General features: G+C 41.5%; 1 protein-coding gene and 1 long non-coding RNA gene across 12 annotated transcripts in view; one reads left to right on the top strand and one right to left on the bottom strand.

The window, feature by feature from the left end:
* The first annotated feature begins 25 nt into the window (after positions 1-25).
* Positions 26-11,873, top strand: FAM161A (FAM161 centrosomal protein A). Of its 2 annotated transcripts, XM_037405126.1 has the most exons (7): positions 26-1,105; positions 2,416-2,663; positions 3,109-4,290; positions 4,696-4,863; positions 7,897-7,996; positions 8,935-9,089; positions 9,660-11,873. In XM_037405126.1, exons 1-7 carry the CDS (start codon positions 767-769, stop codon positions 10,132-10,134), a joined length of 2,667 nt encoding a protein of 888 aa, XP_037261023.1. In that variant the 5' UTR covers positions 26-766; the 3' UTR covers positions 10,135-11,873. The 2 variants fall into 2 exon arrangements, with proteins under 2 accessions (XP_037261023.1, XP_037261024.1); XM_037405127.1 differs by lacking the exon at positions 4,696-4,863.
* LOC119155968 overlaps positions 8,085-16,622 on the bottom strand; it is a 36,499-nt gene continuing 27,961 nt past the window's right edge. For 7 of the 10 annotated variants that reach the window (XR_005106930.1, XR_005106927.1, XR_005106931.1 and 4 more), the window contains 3 exons: positions 16,069-16,158; positions 15,033-15,708; positions 8,085-8,541 (listed from right to left, as the gene is read on the bottom strand). This is a non-coding gene — a long non-coding RNA (uncharacterized LOC119155968). Of the gene's footprint in view, positions 8,542-15,032; positions 15,709-16,004; positions 16,159-16,622 lie in introns of all 10 variants that reach the window. The other 3 variants (XR_005106928.1, XR_005106929.1, XR_005106932.1) reach the window with 3 other exon arrangements.

Here is a 16,622-nt window from a genome sequence, read left to right as displayed (position 1 = left end):
TTGTAACATACTCTTAAAAACACCATTGAATTTGCGCTCTAGTGACGTGCTTGCTCGGAGCTGCTTCTATGAAAGTTTTCCAAATTGAGGGGTATTACTCAGTGGTGGAAGCTTTTAGACATCATAAGCTCCACACCCAGCCCCCGATCAGGCTGTTTTCCCCAAGGTGCGTGAAAAATCAAAGTATACTAAAGTATACTATTGTATAATAATGGAAATTACACTGTCTTAAACAAAGTCCTAGAATATCCCTTGAATTGGATTACTGCGTAAGGGAAAGTGACATCCCTTGTTCTGGTCCCTGTGTCTTGGTGCATCAGGTAGTGATGGGGGTAGGGTGAGCTGTAGTGTGGGGGTTCTCGGCTACCAGGGAACTTCACGAGAACTCAGTTTTGAGTTAATTTAGTTTGTTTTTAATGTTACATTTCATAGTTTAGAATAAACATTTTCCAGCTTCTGCTTCCTAGCCTGAGCTGTTGAATGTCCCATAGGACATCCAGCGATGATCTCTTGTAGCTTGGGTGTTAACGTCCATTAAAGCTTGCCTGCCATAGCGCGAACTTCCAGTTCTTGACAAGACTTAGAACAACTGGTGTGTGTGATTTAATCTATTCATCTGCTTCTTTACGGTAAAAATACTCGTAATTCCACTACCATAAACGTGTGGCTCGGTAACGCCTCTGTGCCGAGTTGGGAGAATATTCCCGCCGATCCCGGTTACCCCCGTTCTGGAATCGCTGAAGTACAGACGCGGGGGCGGGAGAAGATGCTGCAGAACTTCGAGGGGCGCAGAGCGGGGCCGGGCGGGGGGAGCGCGGCGCAACCGCGGCCACCTCGGCGGGGCTATCGGGCGCGGGCGCGGGGGGAGCCGGCCCGGGGGGAGCCGGCCCGGGGGGCGGGCAGGGCGGCCGGCGCTCCCGCCGCTCCTCCCGCTGCCGCCCAGGCGCGGGGCGTGGCCCGGCCGCCCCGGAGGCTCCGCCCCGCCATGGAGGCTGCGCACCGCGCCGCGCGCCTGGCCGCATCCTGCGTGCGCCCGCCGCTCCACCCGCGCCGCCGCACGCCCGCCGCGCTGTACGAGCGGGGGCCGCCGCCCCGCGCCGCGCAGGTACCGCCGGGGGGGGAGGGGCAGCCGGGGGGCGCGGGAGGCCTGAGGCCGGGCGATGGGCTCAGCGCGGGATGGGAGCCCGCACGGCCTCTCGCTCGCGTCTGCGCCGCTGGGCGGCGACCTGTGGCACAGGCACGCGCAGCCGCCCACCCCCCAGTACACCCACGCACACAGCCACCTGCACGCTCACCCCCCAGTACACCCACGCACCCGCTCAGCCGTACAGCCACGCACCAGTACCCCCTTGACCCACCCACTTGCACACCCACCCACCAGTACCCCCATGCCGCCACCCCCGCGCAGCCACGCAGCGGCGCAGGAACCTGCCCGACGGCCGGGCGCAGCGCCAGCCTCCTCGTCAGCTTGCTGCACCGCGGCGCTCAGAGGGGGGATGATGCCCGGGGCCGGGCAGGAGCCCGGGTGGCTCCGAACAGGAGGGTCATACGCAGCGTCGGGGAGCGGGTGCAGAGCACTGCGCTCCGTAACGGCTCTTCACATTTACCTCTTTGCTCCTGTAACTCCTGTTGTTAGGTCGCTATGCAGTGGAAAAAAACGAGTCAGAGACTGTTGCAGTGAAAACCTGACAACATAAAGTAATTTTGTTGGAATGTCAGTTTATAAAAATCCCTCTGTGTGAAAAAATATCACTTTAATTTTTGATAAAAAAACCTGTGCTCTTAATTTTTCAAAACACGGTGCTTAGAAATAACACAAAGGAAGCCTTTGTAACGCAGACTAACCTGGTTTGAACAACTTCTCTAACTTCTGTAAGCTTTAAAAATAACTAAAGAACGTGCTTACCTGCAAACGGCTGCAAGCAGCCAGTGTTGGAATCATAAGCTGTGCAGAATCCCTGTTGTTTCACAGTAAATTATGAAAATAAACATTAATACACAAGATATCTAAGGACTTACTTTTAGGATGCTTGTGGAAATGGGAGGCAGAGAAGGTTCTGTTGTGGTTTTGTTTGCTTCTAAATAAGGGCTTTTTTAGAGCTGCATAGTGATCAAGGAAAAATTACACTTTACAAAATAGTTAAACTTTTTTCTTTTATTAAGTTCTTTTGATCTTATTTCCTGGTATAAATATATTCATTACAGGATAGACTTTGGAATTTTTACATGCTTTAAACAGGACCACTAGGATATAAAATATCATGCAGTAAGATTATTCCGTGTAACGCTGCACTTACATTATCTATTTGGTGTTACTGTCTCATTCCTTAGACTTAATTAGGATAAAGCAATGTTAAGAAGCTTGTTCCCCTTTCTTCTAACAGTGAGAAAATTTTACAAACATCTCTCTTCTAGGGTGGTTTTGAGTTGAATTCAAATACCGACAAAGAGCAAACTGTCTCTCAAAACGGAGACTGTGATGAGTGGATAGACGTCTCCAAAATGTGCCATTCAAATCAGGAATATTACCTGAAGCTAGAAGAGTTGAAGAACGCCCACTTGGAGACCATGGCAAAATTAGAAAGTATGTATCGGAATAAACCGCATTTAAAAGGAACACAACCCCTGGACAAGAAAAATGCCGCTTCTAAGAGGTGTTGTAGGTAAGTTTAGCGGTGCCTTATCTGAAGATTTTCAGATGCTTTGCAGACATCTGTAAAACAACAGGCTTTTTTTCTGGGGCTGGAAAGTGTTACTCCCCCCATCTGCTCTAAGCAGATAATCACAGAAAAGTTAGTTTTAAGAATAAATGATGCTTATTCACCTTGCTAACGGACTGAGATTTACAAGTGTGGGTGCAGCAGAGACTGGGCAACGTGTTTAGTAGAGCGCAGTGCCTTTTCTTGAGCAGTGCTGACTTGTTCGTGATCGGCACTTACTTAAAACTGTGACCTGGCGTGAGTGCCCAGTGCGCTTCTCTTTTCCCATCTCTTCCTCCTCTACTCATCCCACCAGTGCTGTTAATTTTTGGTTTTAATACCTTAAAGTGGAAGTTTTGCATCACTGTTGGACTGGACCCAAAACAATTTCTTTTTTCCTTTTTTAAAGGCCAACTTGGGAGAAGAGCTTGTATCAGCCTCTAAATTTGCACAAATCCTTTTCAGACTCTGACTTAAGTGATCCCTTAGGCTCAAGCATATCTGATGGGTCTGACAGAGAATCAGTGTTTGAAGAAGATGGTAGTGACACTGAATCATCTGCATTTGCTAAGCAACGGATCGAAAAAATGTGGGATGGGTTCTCTGTGGAAGACTACATCTCCCGCACCAAACACAGCTTACCAAGCTCACCAGCCTTCAGAATGATACGGAAGAAACAGAAAGCATGGTCACCAAAAGTTACTGTGCCCAGGCCTTTCCAGATGACTATCAGAGAAGCTAGAAAAAAAGAACAGAACGTCAAATCAAAGTCACAGATTGAAATAGAAAAGAACTTATTGAAGAAGCAACTAGAGGAAGAAGCAGAGTGTCAGAAAAAATTTCGAGCCAATCCAGTGCCCGCTGCCGTCTTCCTTCCACTCTACCATGAAATTGTGCAACAAAATGAAGAACGCAGGAGGTCCATGAAAGAGAGAAGCAAACTCAGGCTTTTGGCTTCTCAGAAACCATTTAAATTCATGGAACGAGAGAAGCAAAGGAATGAAATCAGGAAAATGCAGTTAAGAGATCTTTCCACACCTGAAAAGAAAACAAAACTGTTCAAAGCAAAACCAGTTCCTAAATGTGTTTACAGTCCAGCTGTTAATGACAAGCTAAAGGAGGAAGAGCTGTACAGAGAAATCAGGATCAGGATGAGAGCTGAAGAGTTGCTACGTAATTCATCTCTACCCAACAGCAGACTGGCTTTAAAAGGTAATAATAAGAAGAAACACAAATGCGTGGAACCAAGGCAAACACAACACAAACCCCAGATCAAAGCAAGCGTTCCAGATTTTGAACTACTACACCAGAAATTTCAGGAACGGCTCCTGCAACAAAAACAAGTGAAACACCTTACAGTCTGTGAACCTTTCAACCTTCGGACTCCATATATTCCCTCAAACAAGGGGAAGATCTTGAAGGACATCCAAGAGGATGAAGAGAAGTTGAAAGAAACACGCTGGCCGTATGCCTCTCCAAGACGTAAACCGGAAATGAGACATTCGAGTGCAAATTCACCTCTCTCAGGATTCAGAGAATATAAATTGCCAAAAATCACAGAATCCACAAGACGACGGCTGCAAGCCATAAGGTGACTACTTTAGTGACGATCTCCATTTTATATAAACTTTAATAAGAGCAACTTCTTTTGTATTTCTACATATGTAGTTAATTCTTCCATGCAGTGAATATAGGACTTAAGATATTAATATAAGGGCTTAATTATAATATAAAACTTAAAATATTTAAATAGAGGACTTAATTAGTACTTATGATTGTTAAAGAAACAGTAGTGCATCTTTCTCAGAACATCCATCGGAAAGGGACAACTGGCTGCTGTTTCCTAGGGTATGTATGCCAGAATCCCTTAAAATGGTACATAGCTTGTGTCCTTTTATGCCAATCGTGTTTCCACCCTGTTTTTCTCTTTTGAATCTCCTTTGGAGTCTTGCTCTTGATTTAAAATCAATTCAGCCTTAGTTTATTTTTCCACTAGGAATTCACTTGAGGAAAAGAGAAAGCTGGAAGAACAACATAAAAGGAACAGAACAAAGCAGAAACAAAGAACGAAAAAACTCCAGAAAATTGTAACAGTTCGGGCTGAGGCCAATGACCCACATCAGAGCCTAGCTCAAATGTCTAAATCCAAATTAAAAACATTAAGGTATTTTGTGCATTCCCCTGAATCCTGAACCTCTCATTCTACATTGTATGTTAAACATACAATGTAAAAAAATAGCATAGTCTAAGTTTACAGGTTTACACATTTGATAAATTATACACTGTACAAGCAGCTAGTTAAAAAAGTGGCCAAATTCCAACTGGGAAATTGTTGCCTGTTCTAATGATTTCGCTCTATATGTTCCACCTTACAGTATTATAGATTAGCTACCAGGAGACTCCCGTGTTTTCTCAGTTGACATACCAACTAACTAGGAAAATTTTAAAGGAAAATCACAAGGAAAAGGAACAGTGTAGTTACAGAATATCCTTGCGCTGCTGGATTGATGGGTGTTGGTACAACTTCAGTGCTAGCTGTCTCCTACAGTAGCAAAACTGCCACAGTTCACTTTGTGAACCCACTTAAGAAGGGAAAATTGGAGCAGGAATTTTAACTTGGCACACCTGTCAGCAGCTAACTAGGAAGCTGCTGGTGCTTCGGAGGAGTGGGATCCAAAGTTAACTTTAGCAGAGATACAAAAATTGTTCCGATGTGACTGAGAAAAGTAGTACACAGGGAAAAGCATCCGTGCCTTCTCAGCGTGCGGTAAGCTAGCCGGCCAGGTGGCTCCAGCTCCCTGATGCTGATCTAATTCCGGGAGTGCTGCTTGACCTCGCATTGGTGGCTAATTTAGCCATTGCTGCTTCTTGTTCTTTTTAACCCCGGGGGGGGGGTGGGGGGGTGGGAAATATTAGTCCTGTTTGACTGGGTCTTTAGTGAGGTTTATAATTTGCCTTGGCATGGTGGCACTGCAGCAGTACCGTCCATGTAAGGCGCTGTTAGGTGCAGACAGCGAGAGGTACCGACTGCTCTGCACCTGCTGCTTCAGGCACAGGCAGGATTCTTGGGCAGTGCCTGTGAATCCTAATTCCCAGTAACCAGGCACATTGCCAGCAACTGACAGTAGTAGGGCAAAACACTATGAGGGTGAATGGTAAAGAGATAGGCCTGATTACAAGAGTCATAGCTTGGGTTAGCAACTTCTAAGCTACCATACTAAATTCTAAGGCATTTTGAATGCGGTTCAGGACAGAGATCGTTCTGAAATGAGGGTGGAGGCTAGGGCAGTCTTTGTGGCTGAGTTGAAAGGTTACAAATAAGGTTTCCTCATTTCTTTTTTTGCTTTACACTGGTCTCTTCTTTCTGTATAGCTCAAACAGAAAACTGTGGATATATTCTTAATAGACTTTAAACTCTGGGCTGTTATAAGCAAACTTGCTAAAATAGTGCAGCACCGCCTGCGAGACAATACTGCAGGTTGTTCCACCAGCAAACTTTCTAATGGTTATTCACCACCAATGTTGCTTCACTGTGACCAGAAAGAGAAAATGGAGCAGGAACTGAAGCACGTGCATTCTCACCTGCTGAAAGCATGAAGTGGAGTGGCTCAGCCGGGATATGCTAGAAGCAGCGCTGTAACAAGCATTTTGCTTGGCCACAGGGGCAGCCAGTGACTATCCAGCGTACACCTGCACCCGCCTACAGCCTCCCCCAAAGACAGCTGAAGCCAAAGCACACACAGAAAGCAGCGGTGGTCTAGGAGAAGCAGGGCTTACACAGGGTCCTGGAGAGCAGAGATGCAGCGGTAGAGATGCAGGTTGAAGAGGGCAGTCCCTTCTAACTATTTTGTTAGTCAAGAGCTGAAGCACAATTGCTTTTGTAACATGACCAGCAGATACTGTTAATAACAGGAGCTTTGTAATTTAAGTGTCCTTGGGCAGACGATCTGCTGACTCTAGGACAGAAGCAGAAAATAATTTGCGTTACGGTAGCAGAGCGGACAATTAAGAGAGACAGTGGGTGTGTTTACAGGTTTGATTTGAGTTCGTTCAGCAGTGAACTCCACATTACAGTATTTAGCTTAATCAGATTTCAAGAGTATTGTAAAACACTCATGCTTAATTCTTGTCTGCACATAAAATTATGCTATTACAAAGCAAGATTACTTCCCTAGTGCTGATGCATTAAGGCTGGTACAAGTGCTTAACTTGATAATGCTTATTTCAGCATAGGCTGGGTAATAAGGTATATTAATGTAAGTGCTTTTCTAACAGATAATTAGGTTTGTAGAAAGCCGCCTGAGAGAGCAAGCAAGTAGCAACAATGAAGTTCACTCCCTCAGAATGGTGAATAACTTGCCTTAATGCACAGCCGTATTGCAGAAATTCAGAGGATGGCAAGGGAAAGAGGCAGGAGGAGACAGAAGTGTAAAATGCTCCCTAGTTCTCATACTTGCCCTTAAGTGTCTGATTTAGTAATGCTAGAGCTGGCCCAGTACAGAGGCATCATCACAAAAACGTGTCTTTGTCACACACCGAGGATTACAGCCCACGCTACCTGGATTATCTAGTGCTTGCTATGATCTGAGATACCATTTCAGTTGAGGAATCAACAGTTTCATCATCCTTCTATACTGATTGGGCCCTTGAAAAACCAACTAGGAAAAAAAATCATACTGTGATCGAGAATGGGCCACCCCTCTTGTGAAACAGACTGGTTAAAGTAGCAATATTCTTATCGTCAAACTTTACCTTAAAGTCCTGATTTTTATTTAATAATACTAATTTCTGTCTAAAATTCTGTTTTGTTTTGCTTAGAACAACTGCAATATGTCGGTATGAAGTCAGCATTTAAAAAACCCTAAGTATCCAAATTAAAAAAAAACCACTTAGTACCCAAAAAACCCCAAAGAATGCAAACTCAGGCAGCCTCTCTTTAACCTCACTAGCCAGGACCTCTCTCTGCTTATCCAAAGTGACTACTCCAGAGACAGTTTTGTTCAGTACTTAGAGGCAAGCAATTACTGTAGACAGTGAGACAGTATACCTCAGACCCTGTAACCACCATAAAATAATTTACCTTTTATGTGTCTTTAAGTAGGGTAATATTTAGTTTGTTATGAGCAATTTAGCTGCTGTAGAAAACTACTTGTATGATAAATTAATAATAATTTCTCTTGTGCTCTATTTCCCTTAGGAATTATGAGAAACAGAGAATGCAAGAATATTTGCAAGAGTTGCAAGAAATGGAAGAAAGAGTAAACCAAAGGCCGTTGCTCTTTGAAAGAGTCACTCAGGTTGTCTTGCTTCTGTATTACTTCTTAAACTTACCTTCAAATACTGCAAAAGACATTTTAGTCAAACATTTTTAGAAGATATCTAAAAAATACTTTTCACACCAGTATTAGCCCATTTTAATCTCTGCTGCCCCATCTCTGTATAAATATTACTAAATTTTGTAATTAAACATTCATGGCATGTTTGCACAGGGAACCGAGATGACTGTTGTAAATATGTTGTCCGATAGGGTTATCATGTGATAACTGAAAACACAACAAAAAGTTACAGCAGAAATGTGAGAGGTTTAAGCTGGGAAAGAAGTGATAAGAAATTAGAGTCTACTGTAAAGCTCAGGTGCAGCATATTTTTCTGTTTCCATTTCAGTACGACCATGTGCTGGTAGTGTGGGCTCTGCCCTGTTTCCACACCCAGAGAGGCAGCAAGTCATAGATCGCTGGTTCCCTCGTCCCTTCTGGCTGTGTGGGTTTCCTGCTCTGCCATCGCTGCGGGGCAGGAGCATCTGCGTAGATTGGAGGGCGAGTCCTCCTCACTTCGATACTACCTGCAGGAACAGAATTTACACCCTCAGTTTCAGAGGCAGAGATACACATCTATGTAATTTGTTAAATAGCGCTGTAAGAAGGTTAATCAATACTGCTTTTTAAGGGCATTTTTTCTACATGTCCACATCTTCCCCTCCTCCCTCACCGGCTATATACAGAATATATAACTCTTCATTAGCCAGTAGGTGCAGGGAGCAAACCAGATTTAGGTACAGAAAAGGAAAATCTGGTGTAAAGTTTTCAAGTATTGTTTTGCCATTCTTCCCTGCAGTGAATAGTCATTCAACTCATCAGATGCAATTAATGGGAGAGAGTATTAATATAAAAAAAGTATCGAAAGACAGGCATTTAATGCATTTAGGTAACACATAACCATTGTGGTTTTCCTACAGAAAAATGCCAGAATAGCAGCAGAAAAGCATTATTCTAACAGACTGAGAGCACTGGGGATATGCCCAGAGTTTGTTTCAAAGAAAGGACAAACAACTAAATTGCTACAATGCTCCAGTTCTGAAGATTTTAGTATCTCCACTGGTGCCAGAGAAAGGTAGAGATTACTGAAGGCTTTCTCCCCCCTCCCCATCCCCCCCGTCCCCACGTAGCTAGTAACTAGAAAGTAATTTTTGATGTGTAGGTTTGGGGTTTTTTTTAATTATTGGTAATATTTCCCAGGTAAATATTTGACTAGGTAGTTAGCTTTACTATCGTTAGCAATAGTATGTATTTTTTATTGGTTTTCCTGAATTAAATACTGTTTCATGAAACAGAGCGAGCACTGGATATGTTTACGTAACACACCTCAAAGAAGAGCGAAGAAAAGCATTTTTTATTTGTTCCTTTCACCAAAAATTCTGGCAGGTTGCTAGGAAGTCACTTCATTCTGCACTACTTTCACTGATATTTTTTTTTAAAAAAAGAAGAAATATATTAGCAATACTGTTGAGTTACTTTCTAGCATAAAAGGAGACTCTAGTGTCCCCACCTTCCCTTTTATCTCCCTGGTTCCACCCCAGCCAAGTCTACCAGGATTTGTCCTAGATTACCTGAAAGTAGTTTAAAACCTACTTGAAAGCACCTAACCTGAAAATAAAATCACATGTGCAAATTGTCTTTTCAGAGTTGTCAAAAATAAAGTGAAAGAAAAAGAATCCTTTGAGGAAGCAGCTAACAGCAGTCCTCGGTCTGAGCAGTCCTGTGAGGAGGAGGAAGAGGAGAGAGAGAAGAGGAAAGGCATCAAAACTTGCACCCGGGATGGCCAGTCCAGTGAGCTGGAGGGTGAGGAAGAGGCGAGAGCCAGCCCTTCTGCTCATCAGCCGTGCCATGCAGAGGAGGCTGGGTCCAGCCCCTCCTCTGACCAGCACCCTGAAGAGGATGAGGAGAAGGAAGAGGAAGCAAAGGCAGGCATGTCACTTGGCCATTCCCAAGAGGAAGAGGAGGAGCAGTCAAGATCCAGCTCTCAGTCTGACCAGTCACATGAACATGAAGAGGAAGGTCAGTCTGATGCTGAAGCGGAGGGTGCCTTCAGATATGAGGATGAGGAATATGAAAATTATGATTCAGAAGAGAAACCCAGCGATGACGAAGCTGACTGAGAGGGGGGCAGGCAGGACAGCCTGGGCTCAGGAACCTATTTCACTGCTGGCAGTGAAACAGACACCAAAGAAAAACTTGGTGCTTCGCTACCGATACACAATTCTGTGAATGTAAACCTCGTAGCTTAACAGTCTTTCCAGCACAGAAATTGTGTCTATTTTCCAATAAGACAGATCAAGTTACTAATTTCCACCAAGAAAAGAATTTACTTTTGTATTAGTCTTCTTTATTCTAGTCTTCTGTGACTGCAATTAGTGTACCTCTGTTCATAAAATGAACTGCAACCACTGTTTAATAACAATGTCTTGCGTGCTGTGTTGGTAAGTACTCGGGTCTTATGTCCAGCTCTTTTGACATGCGGGCAAAGCCAGATGAGCGTTTGGAGCAGCAGTCTGCCATTACCAGTGCTTCCCAGTCTCAGGTACTCCTGGGGTCTGTTCCTGCAACACCTGGGATGGCAGCGAATAGACGAGGGTTTGTTGTACAGGCCCTCAGAGTGGTTTTAGCAGAGCAGCTGCTAGGAAGACAACTTGTGCAGTCAGACAATATGGCCAAAGCTGATCTATTCAGCTCCTCCCTCTTCTTCCCCGGGGGTTTGTCTTCTGCCCGCTTCAGTGAGCTGAATCGGCTCAGTGATGGGTCAGCTGAATGCCAGGGCCAGAAAAGATCACTGTTTTTGGAGGAAACAAGCTGTTTTATCAATTCAGCTACTTCCTCTAACTGAAGTATTAAAGAGTATTGCAGTTGCTCTCCCTATAGTGAAGAAAATGCCTAGAATGCACCGAGAGGAGCCACTTAAACTTTCACAAAGAATTTTAACACTCACAAGTAAGGCAGAGGAGTCAGTCAGCAGAATAGCATTTATGCTGCAGATCTTGTATGACTACCTAACCAAACCCCAAAACTGTTCTTTCAACTCCTTTTGTTTTGAAGAGCTCTTCCCGTGGATCATGTAAAATCATTCTGCATAACATAATAACAAACGCTGACATTAATATTCAAATTTCTTTATTGAGACAGTAAACATACACTGTAAAGAGAGAATCTTAATACACCAGGGGAAAATGCAGCCCAAGCAGCTCTAGTTGCATGGAAGTATGGAAATAAGTGCTTTAGTACCTTTTCTTACACACTTGCTACTCAGGACTTAGCTGCTACACAACAAAGAATGAAAATAGAAGGGTTTTGGTTTTTTCTTCTTTATGATAGTAGCACCTTCTCCTCCTATGACTAGCTTTCTTGCTACCCTGTCATATGCAGTGTTAGGAAAGAATGCATCCACATAATACCAGACCACAAACAAGGATTGCAAGCAAGCCTCGTCAGGACAGAGTATAACGCAGCATTGCACAGGTGCTCAGAACCTGTTCACTGAATAGTAAATGCATTTGTTAACACTACCAGGTTTGAAAAAGCATCTACAATGACTAACAACAAGGATTATTTTTTATTTTCTTCCTTGCTGCATGCAAGAGCATTAGCTAAATCTGTTATTATTTCCTCCTCCTGACTTTGAGAAACTGTGTAACAATGTTTGGAATTTTTTAAACGTTATTACTTTTATTTATTTTTGAAGTGTGAGCATAATTATTGTGAATGTGAAACATTTTTTTACTTAAATAAAATATACATTATATACATGTCATAAATGAAAATATGAATCATTACTTCATAAGGAAAATAGCTGTTTACAATCTCTAGTTATACCTGACAGCCCCACAATACAAACTTGAGGTTGGTTTGCTTGTCTTTGTCCGTGTTCTGTAATTCTGTACAATATGTTATTGAATTCACAGTTACGTATTACTGATTCTTGTCTCTATGGGAAATCAGGTTTTTTTGAAAGAAGGCAGAGGAGCTCTAAATAATGGGTTGGGGTTTTTTTTCAAACATTACTTGAAGATTTTTTTCCTCAGAAAAAAAATCAAGTTTCTAAGATCTGACAGCACTCAACTAAGTGTTGTAAAAGAATAAATATGTAATTGTTGAACTGTTAATACAGAGACTGAAAACATTACTAGGACTCCTTTGAACTGGAAGTAACAACAAATGCCCTTTCTTTTTTAAAGGTTTTAGGAGGAGTTAGGGACCTATGTATAACTTAGATTGGGTTTTTCACCAATTTTTTACTATATTAACCTTAACAATAACCAAATTAATGAACACTGATAAATATGATACAACAAGGACAGGGTAGTACAGCTTTTGGAGGTTATGTCTCGACTTTTTTAGCATTTCCAAAAAACTCAAGCAGAATCATGTGGACTAAAGGGATCCGACTGACACTTCGTTTACCAAGAATTTACCAAGGTTAACCTAGATTTCCAGGAAGTATTTGACACAATTTGCTATCAAGGGATCTTAAAGAAACCAGCCTGATTGTAGGAAAAGAAAGGTCTTCATAAATTAGTAACTAGTTAAAAGTTTAGGAAAGAAAAGGTCAGTTTTCACAGTGTAAATGCAGTTATTGGCAGACATGCAATGAGATTAAGACTGCTCAGCGTACTCCGAAGGGATCTGTCGTATCCATTCCAAAGAGTTTGCTGAGGCCACAGAGTTATTCAATGCTGTGAAAAAATGAAAATGACTGTAAAAAAATGCTGAAGGATCTTATGAGAATTACAGAAGTTTTAATAAGTGCAAATAAATGCACATGAAGGTAAAAAAATACTCCTGAACTATGTAGTACTATAAAATGAAACAAAGCAATTACATCTTGAATACTGTGTGTGGTCCTGGTCCTCCCATCTTAAAAGGGATTTATTATGTAACTGGAAGAAGGCAACGAGAATGATCAAAGATAGAGAATGGTTTTTATATGACAAGAAGGTAGTTTGGTTTTCATATGACAATACATAGTAGGATTCTTTAATTGGGAAAAGATTGCAGAGTTCAAACTTTGAGATATTAAAGGAACCATTTATGAAAATCACTTTGAGCAGCACAGATTTTGAAAGCGGAAGAATAATGAAACTGCAGTCAAAAAAAACATTCAGAAATTGCATTACAAACAAGAAAAGGGTAAGTGTGCCAATAAGGAATTAAAAAGGAAAGAAACAGCAAAGAAAAATCACAGATGACAGAACAAAAATGGCGAGAGACAGGTCAGGATGAATTAAACCCCATGAAGCAAAGTACACCAAAGAAAAATTCTTCAGACAAAGAATGAGGCACATACATCACACTGTCATGGGATATTTTTTGGACTGGCCTATTGTTCCAGTCATCATTTGATCTTCTTTTATTTTTCTGGCAGGGAGGATGGTTTAAAGCATAGACAAAACAGGAAAAAACTAATAGGATTGTGGCACTGAAAGGAAATTTTTTTTTAAGGAAAAAACCCCTGTACCTTCAACATGAAAATCCAAATCTAGGATTTTGGTAAATTACAGGATGCAGGGTAGTACCATAGAAAGGAAAATAGAATATGCGGTACTTCCTGTCAGAAGTCAAAATGTTTTGATGCAATTAACATGGAGGAAAAAAGATATCATTTGGTTCATAAAAGACGATATAATACAACATTTTAAGGTAAAAAGCCCATTACAGGAGAAATGATGCAAGTTGTACTTTCAGGAAAGCCACCTAGCAGGACTGAGAAGAACAGAAAAGTTTCTCACAGATTACTGAATATTCTGTCTTTAATATTTTAATTAATGGCCACAGCACAGAAGTAGAAACATGTTCAAAAATTTGCAAAGAAAATGAGAAAGGTGTATCCAAAAACAGGTTTAAAAATACCACAGGGGAAGAAGAAGATAACTTCACATGTAGACTGCAGTATTAAACAGTAATTTCTAAACGCAAGAATAACATTTTTTTAATGGAAATTCATCACCTGAAGCTCTAAGGAGAAAGACCCAGGTGACTTGTTGAGCAACAGATATTGTACCACAAAATGTGATCATAAAAAAAGGTGACAGAATCAAAGGATATGGCAGACACAGTATTTCCAGCAGGACTGGAAATACTTTTATGTCTTTTATGTCCACAAACACTGCAGATCCCATTCTGGGTTTCTGAGTGATTCTCATGGTACTGAATATGAGCAATAGCCTTGGTTGGAAATTCTGTACTAAGCCTCCCACTGCGTATCTGCTTACACCCGCCAACAGGTTCCCACAGAGATAAGCTGTAGCCGTATCCACCGCGCTGGAGAAGGCTGGTGTTACAGCCAGTCTCAAGGGTCAGCATGATCACTCGGCTGCAAGGCACTGGCTTGCGAGTGGGGATACACATCCCAGGAAAGGGATACAGATCCTGGAAGTGTAGTGCTCGCAGGCAGTGCAGTTGCTATGAAAAGGCTCTAATATCTGGCAAGCCCAGGCTGAAAATGGTCATAAGGTCATAGGACCTACACTGTAATAAACCATCTGTGTTTGCTGAAGTTTAGACATCGGAAATGGTATGTTTTTAGCAGTAGCAAATTCTACAGGAGAAGGAATATCACTGTCAAGTAAACCAAACAGAGGTACAAGGCCCACAGAGAAATAAGGATTACTTTTAAGTTACAGCCACATGCCGTGCCCTGTGTGACTGTTCAGCACCCACACCTAAAATACTCATTTTAGGACTAAATACAGTCCTAAAATATTAATATTGACAGGTTGTACATCAAGCCTACTTATATGTATATTTTTATATATTTCTAACTCTATATATAAATATTTATTTTCTTTCTATTTATATATAATCTAACTCAATATATAAATATAATATTAAATATAAATCTTGAAAAACAGGCTCCAAAAGCACACTCCCTAGCTGGACTCCAGTGAGGCTATGGGAGCAAGAAGAGTTGCTACTGTGAACTGTTAAACAACATCTTGAGCTTTGGGCAGCCAATCACCCCTCTTTTAGGGGTGTTTCTACCTTTTGGTTTGCATTCCAAATTTACCTGCATTTCTCAAGCATTCTTCATATGTACGATAACACTTCCTCTAGAAACCATCTTCTCATGTACATAATTACCATAATATCAAGCAGGATGTTACGTTCTTTTTTCCTTTAAGAAAAAAAAAAGTTACATCACCACCTTTTACAGCTGCTCCAAATGAAGAGAACAACAATATAATTCAACTTTTTGAAAAAAAAATGTTTGAAGTCATCACTATTTTGAAATTATTTAATTATAGTCTCATTCAGAATCCTCAGGCTTCTGGAATGACAGAAAGCAAAATATTTGCCTGAGCTTAGCAGATAATAAGCACTATAAAGATCAAAATATATATTAAAAATTATTTCTAAAAGTATGTCTATACAGTTGCCCACAAATTTAAGTCAAACATCAGTTTTGTATGCAAAACACATTTGTGCAGGAATACTAACTAGTCCATTATTACAAGTTAGAGCAGCTGCAAATGTTAGCATGCAGATAAAATTGGAAAGGGTTTGATGTCTGTCCTCCTCACCCTTCAGTGGAATTTCAGTCTTAGATCTGTGGTTGTATAGTATTTTGAGAATCACCTGGCTTTAGGAAAAAAAAAGCCCTTGCACACTCCAGCAAAACTCAAAATTGCTTCTTTCTTCAATAGGAATTTCAGGTGTTTGAGGAATGTCAGATCAGAACAGACCTGCAATAGTATCAGAAAAATATTAGTTCTGTATTGAGCAGTAACAGTATTAAGAGGCTTCCACTGTGCTAAGTGTGCACAAACACACGGAAAAAAAACCCCAGTCCAGTCTTACTGGGCATCTCTGCATATTTCAGAGGAAGTACCTCATTTTTCACTCTCAGAGTAAATCCTTTCATAGCCAGCTGTGCATATAAAACAGCTTGCTTGTGCCCAAAGAGCACAAGCTCCGTTCTCCCCATGCTTTATTTTCCTCCCTGTTTTTCAGACACTTTCACTGACCCAAATTAACTTACTAAAACAGCCCAGCCAAATGGAGGGGGTGAGATTAGGAGATGACAGGGACAAGCAGGACTTCACCTTTTTCATGCTGGCCAGTTACAATCAGCATCTCAAAGAACTGCATCCCAGGAATAGCCACATGAGAAAATCCCTCCTATACTTAAGCCGCTGTAGTTCAGAGAAGGCAAACATTAACAGGCAAGAAATACTGTTGTTTAATGATAATTAAGACTGTAAATGACCCCATGTTTAATTTCATGAACACAAATGGTATCATGAAAGCCAGTTGTCAACAGAACTCAAAACAAGCGTATTTGCACTTGCACGACTCAAAACTTGCTACTAATAGTTAGAGCTTTCTAACAATAAGCCGATTACTAACAATAGTCAGGCAGGTTCACAAGAAGGTTAGTAAGATTAAGCAGGTTACCAATTAACAATAAGGAACCACACAGCTAACACAGCTAGGAAATTTGAGTTGCCAGCATAACGAATTGTTACAGACCATCCCATTACCACATTCAGATCATCACTGTCTTTTCAAACATAGCCTTCCATACATACAGATGTACATGGTTCTCACAAAGGGTTTTTTAATGCATATTATATATGCATTAGATAGATATATATAT

Source organism: Falco rusticolus, chromosome 12, assembly GCF_015220075.1.
Source record: "Falco rusticolus isolate bFalRus1 chromosome 12, bFalRus1.pri, whole genome shotgun sequence".
In the NCBI taxonomy this organism is placed as follows: domain Eukaryota; kingdom Metazoa; phylum Chordata; class Aves; order Falconiformes; family Falconidae; genus Falco; species Falco rusticolus.
Note: the sequence above shows the minus strand (reverse complement) of the source record. Positions and strands in the feature narration are given on the sequence as shown.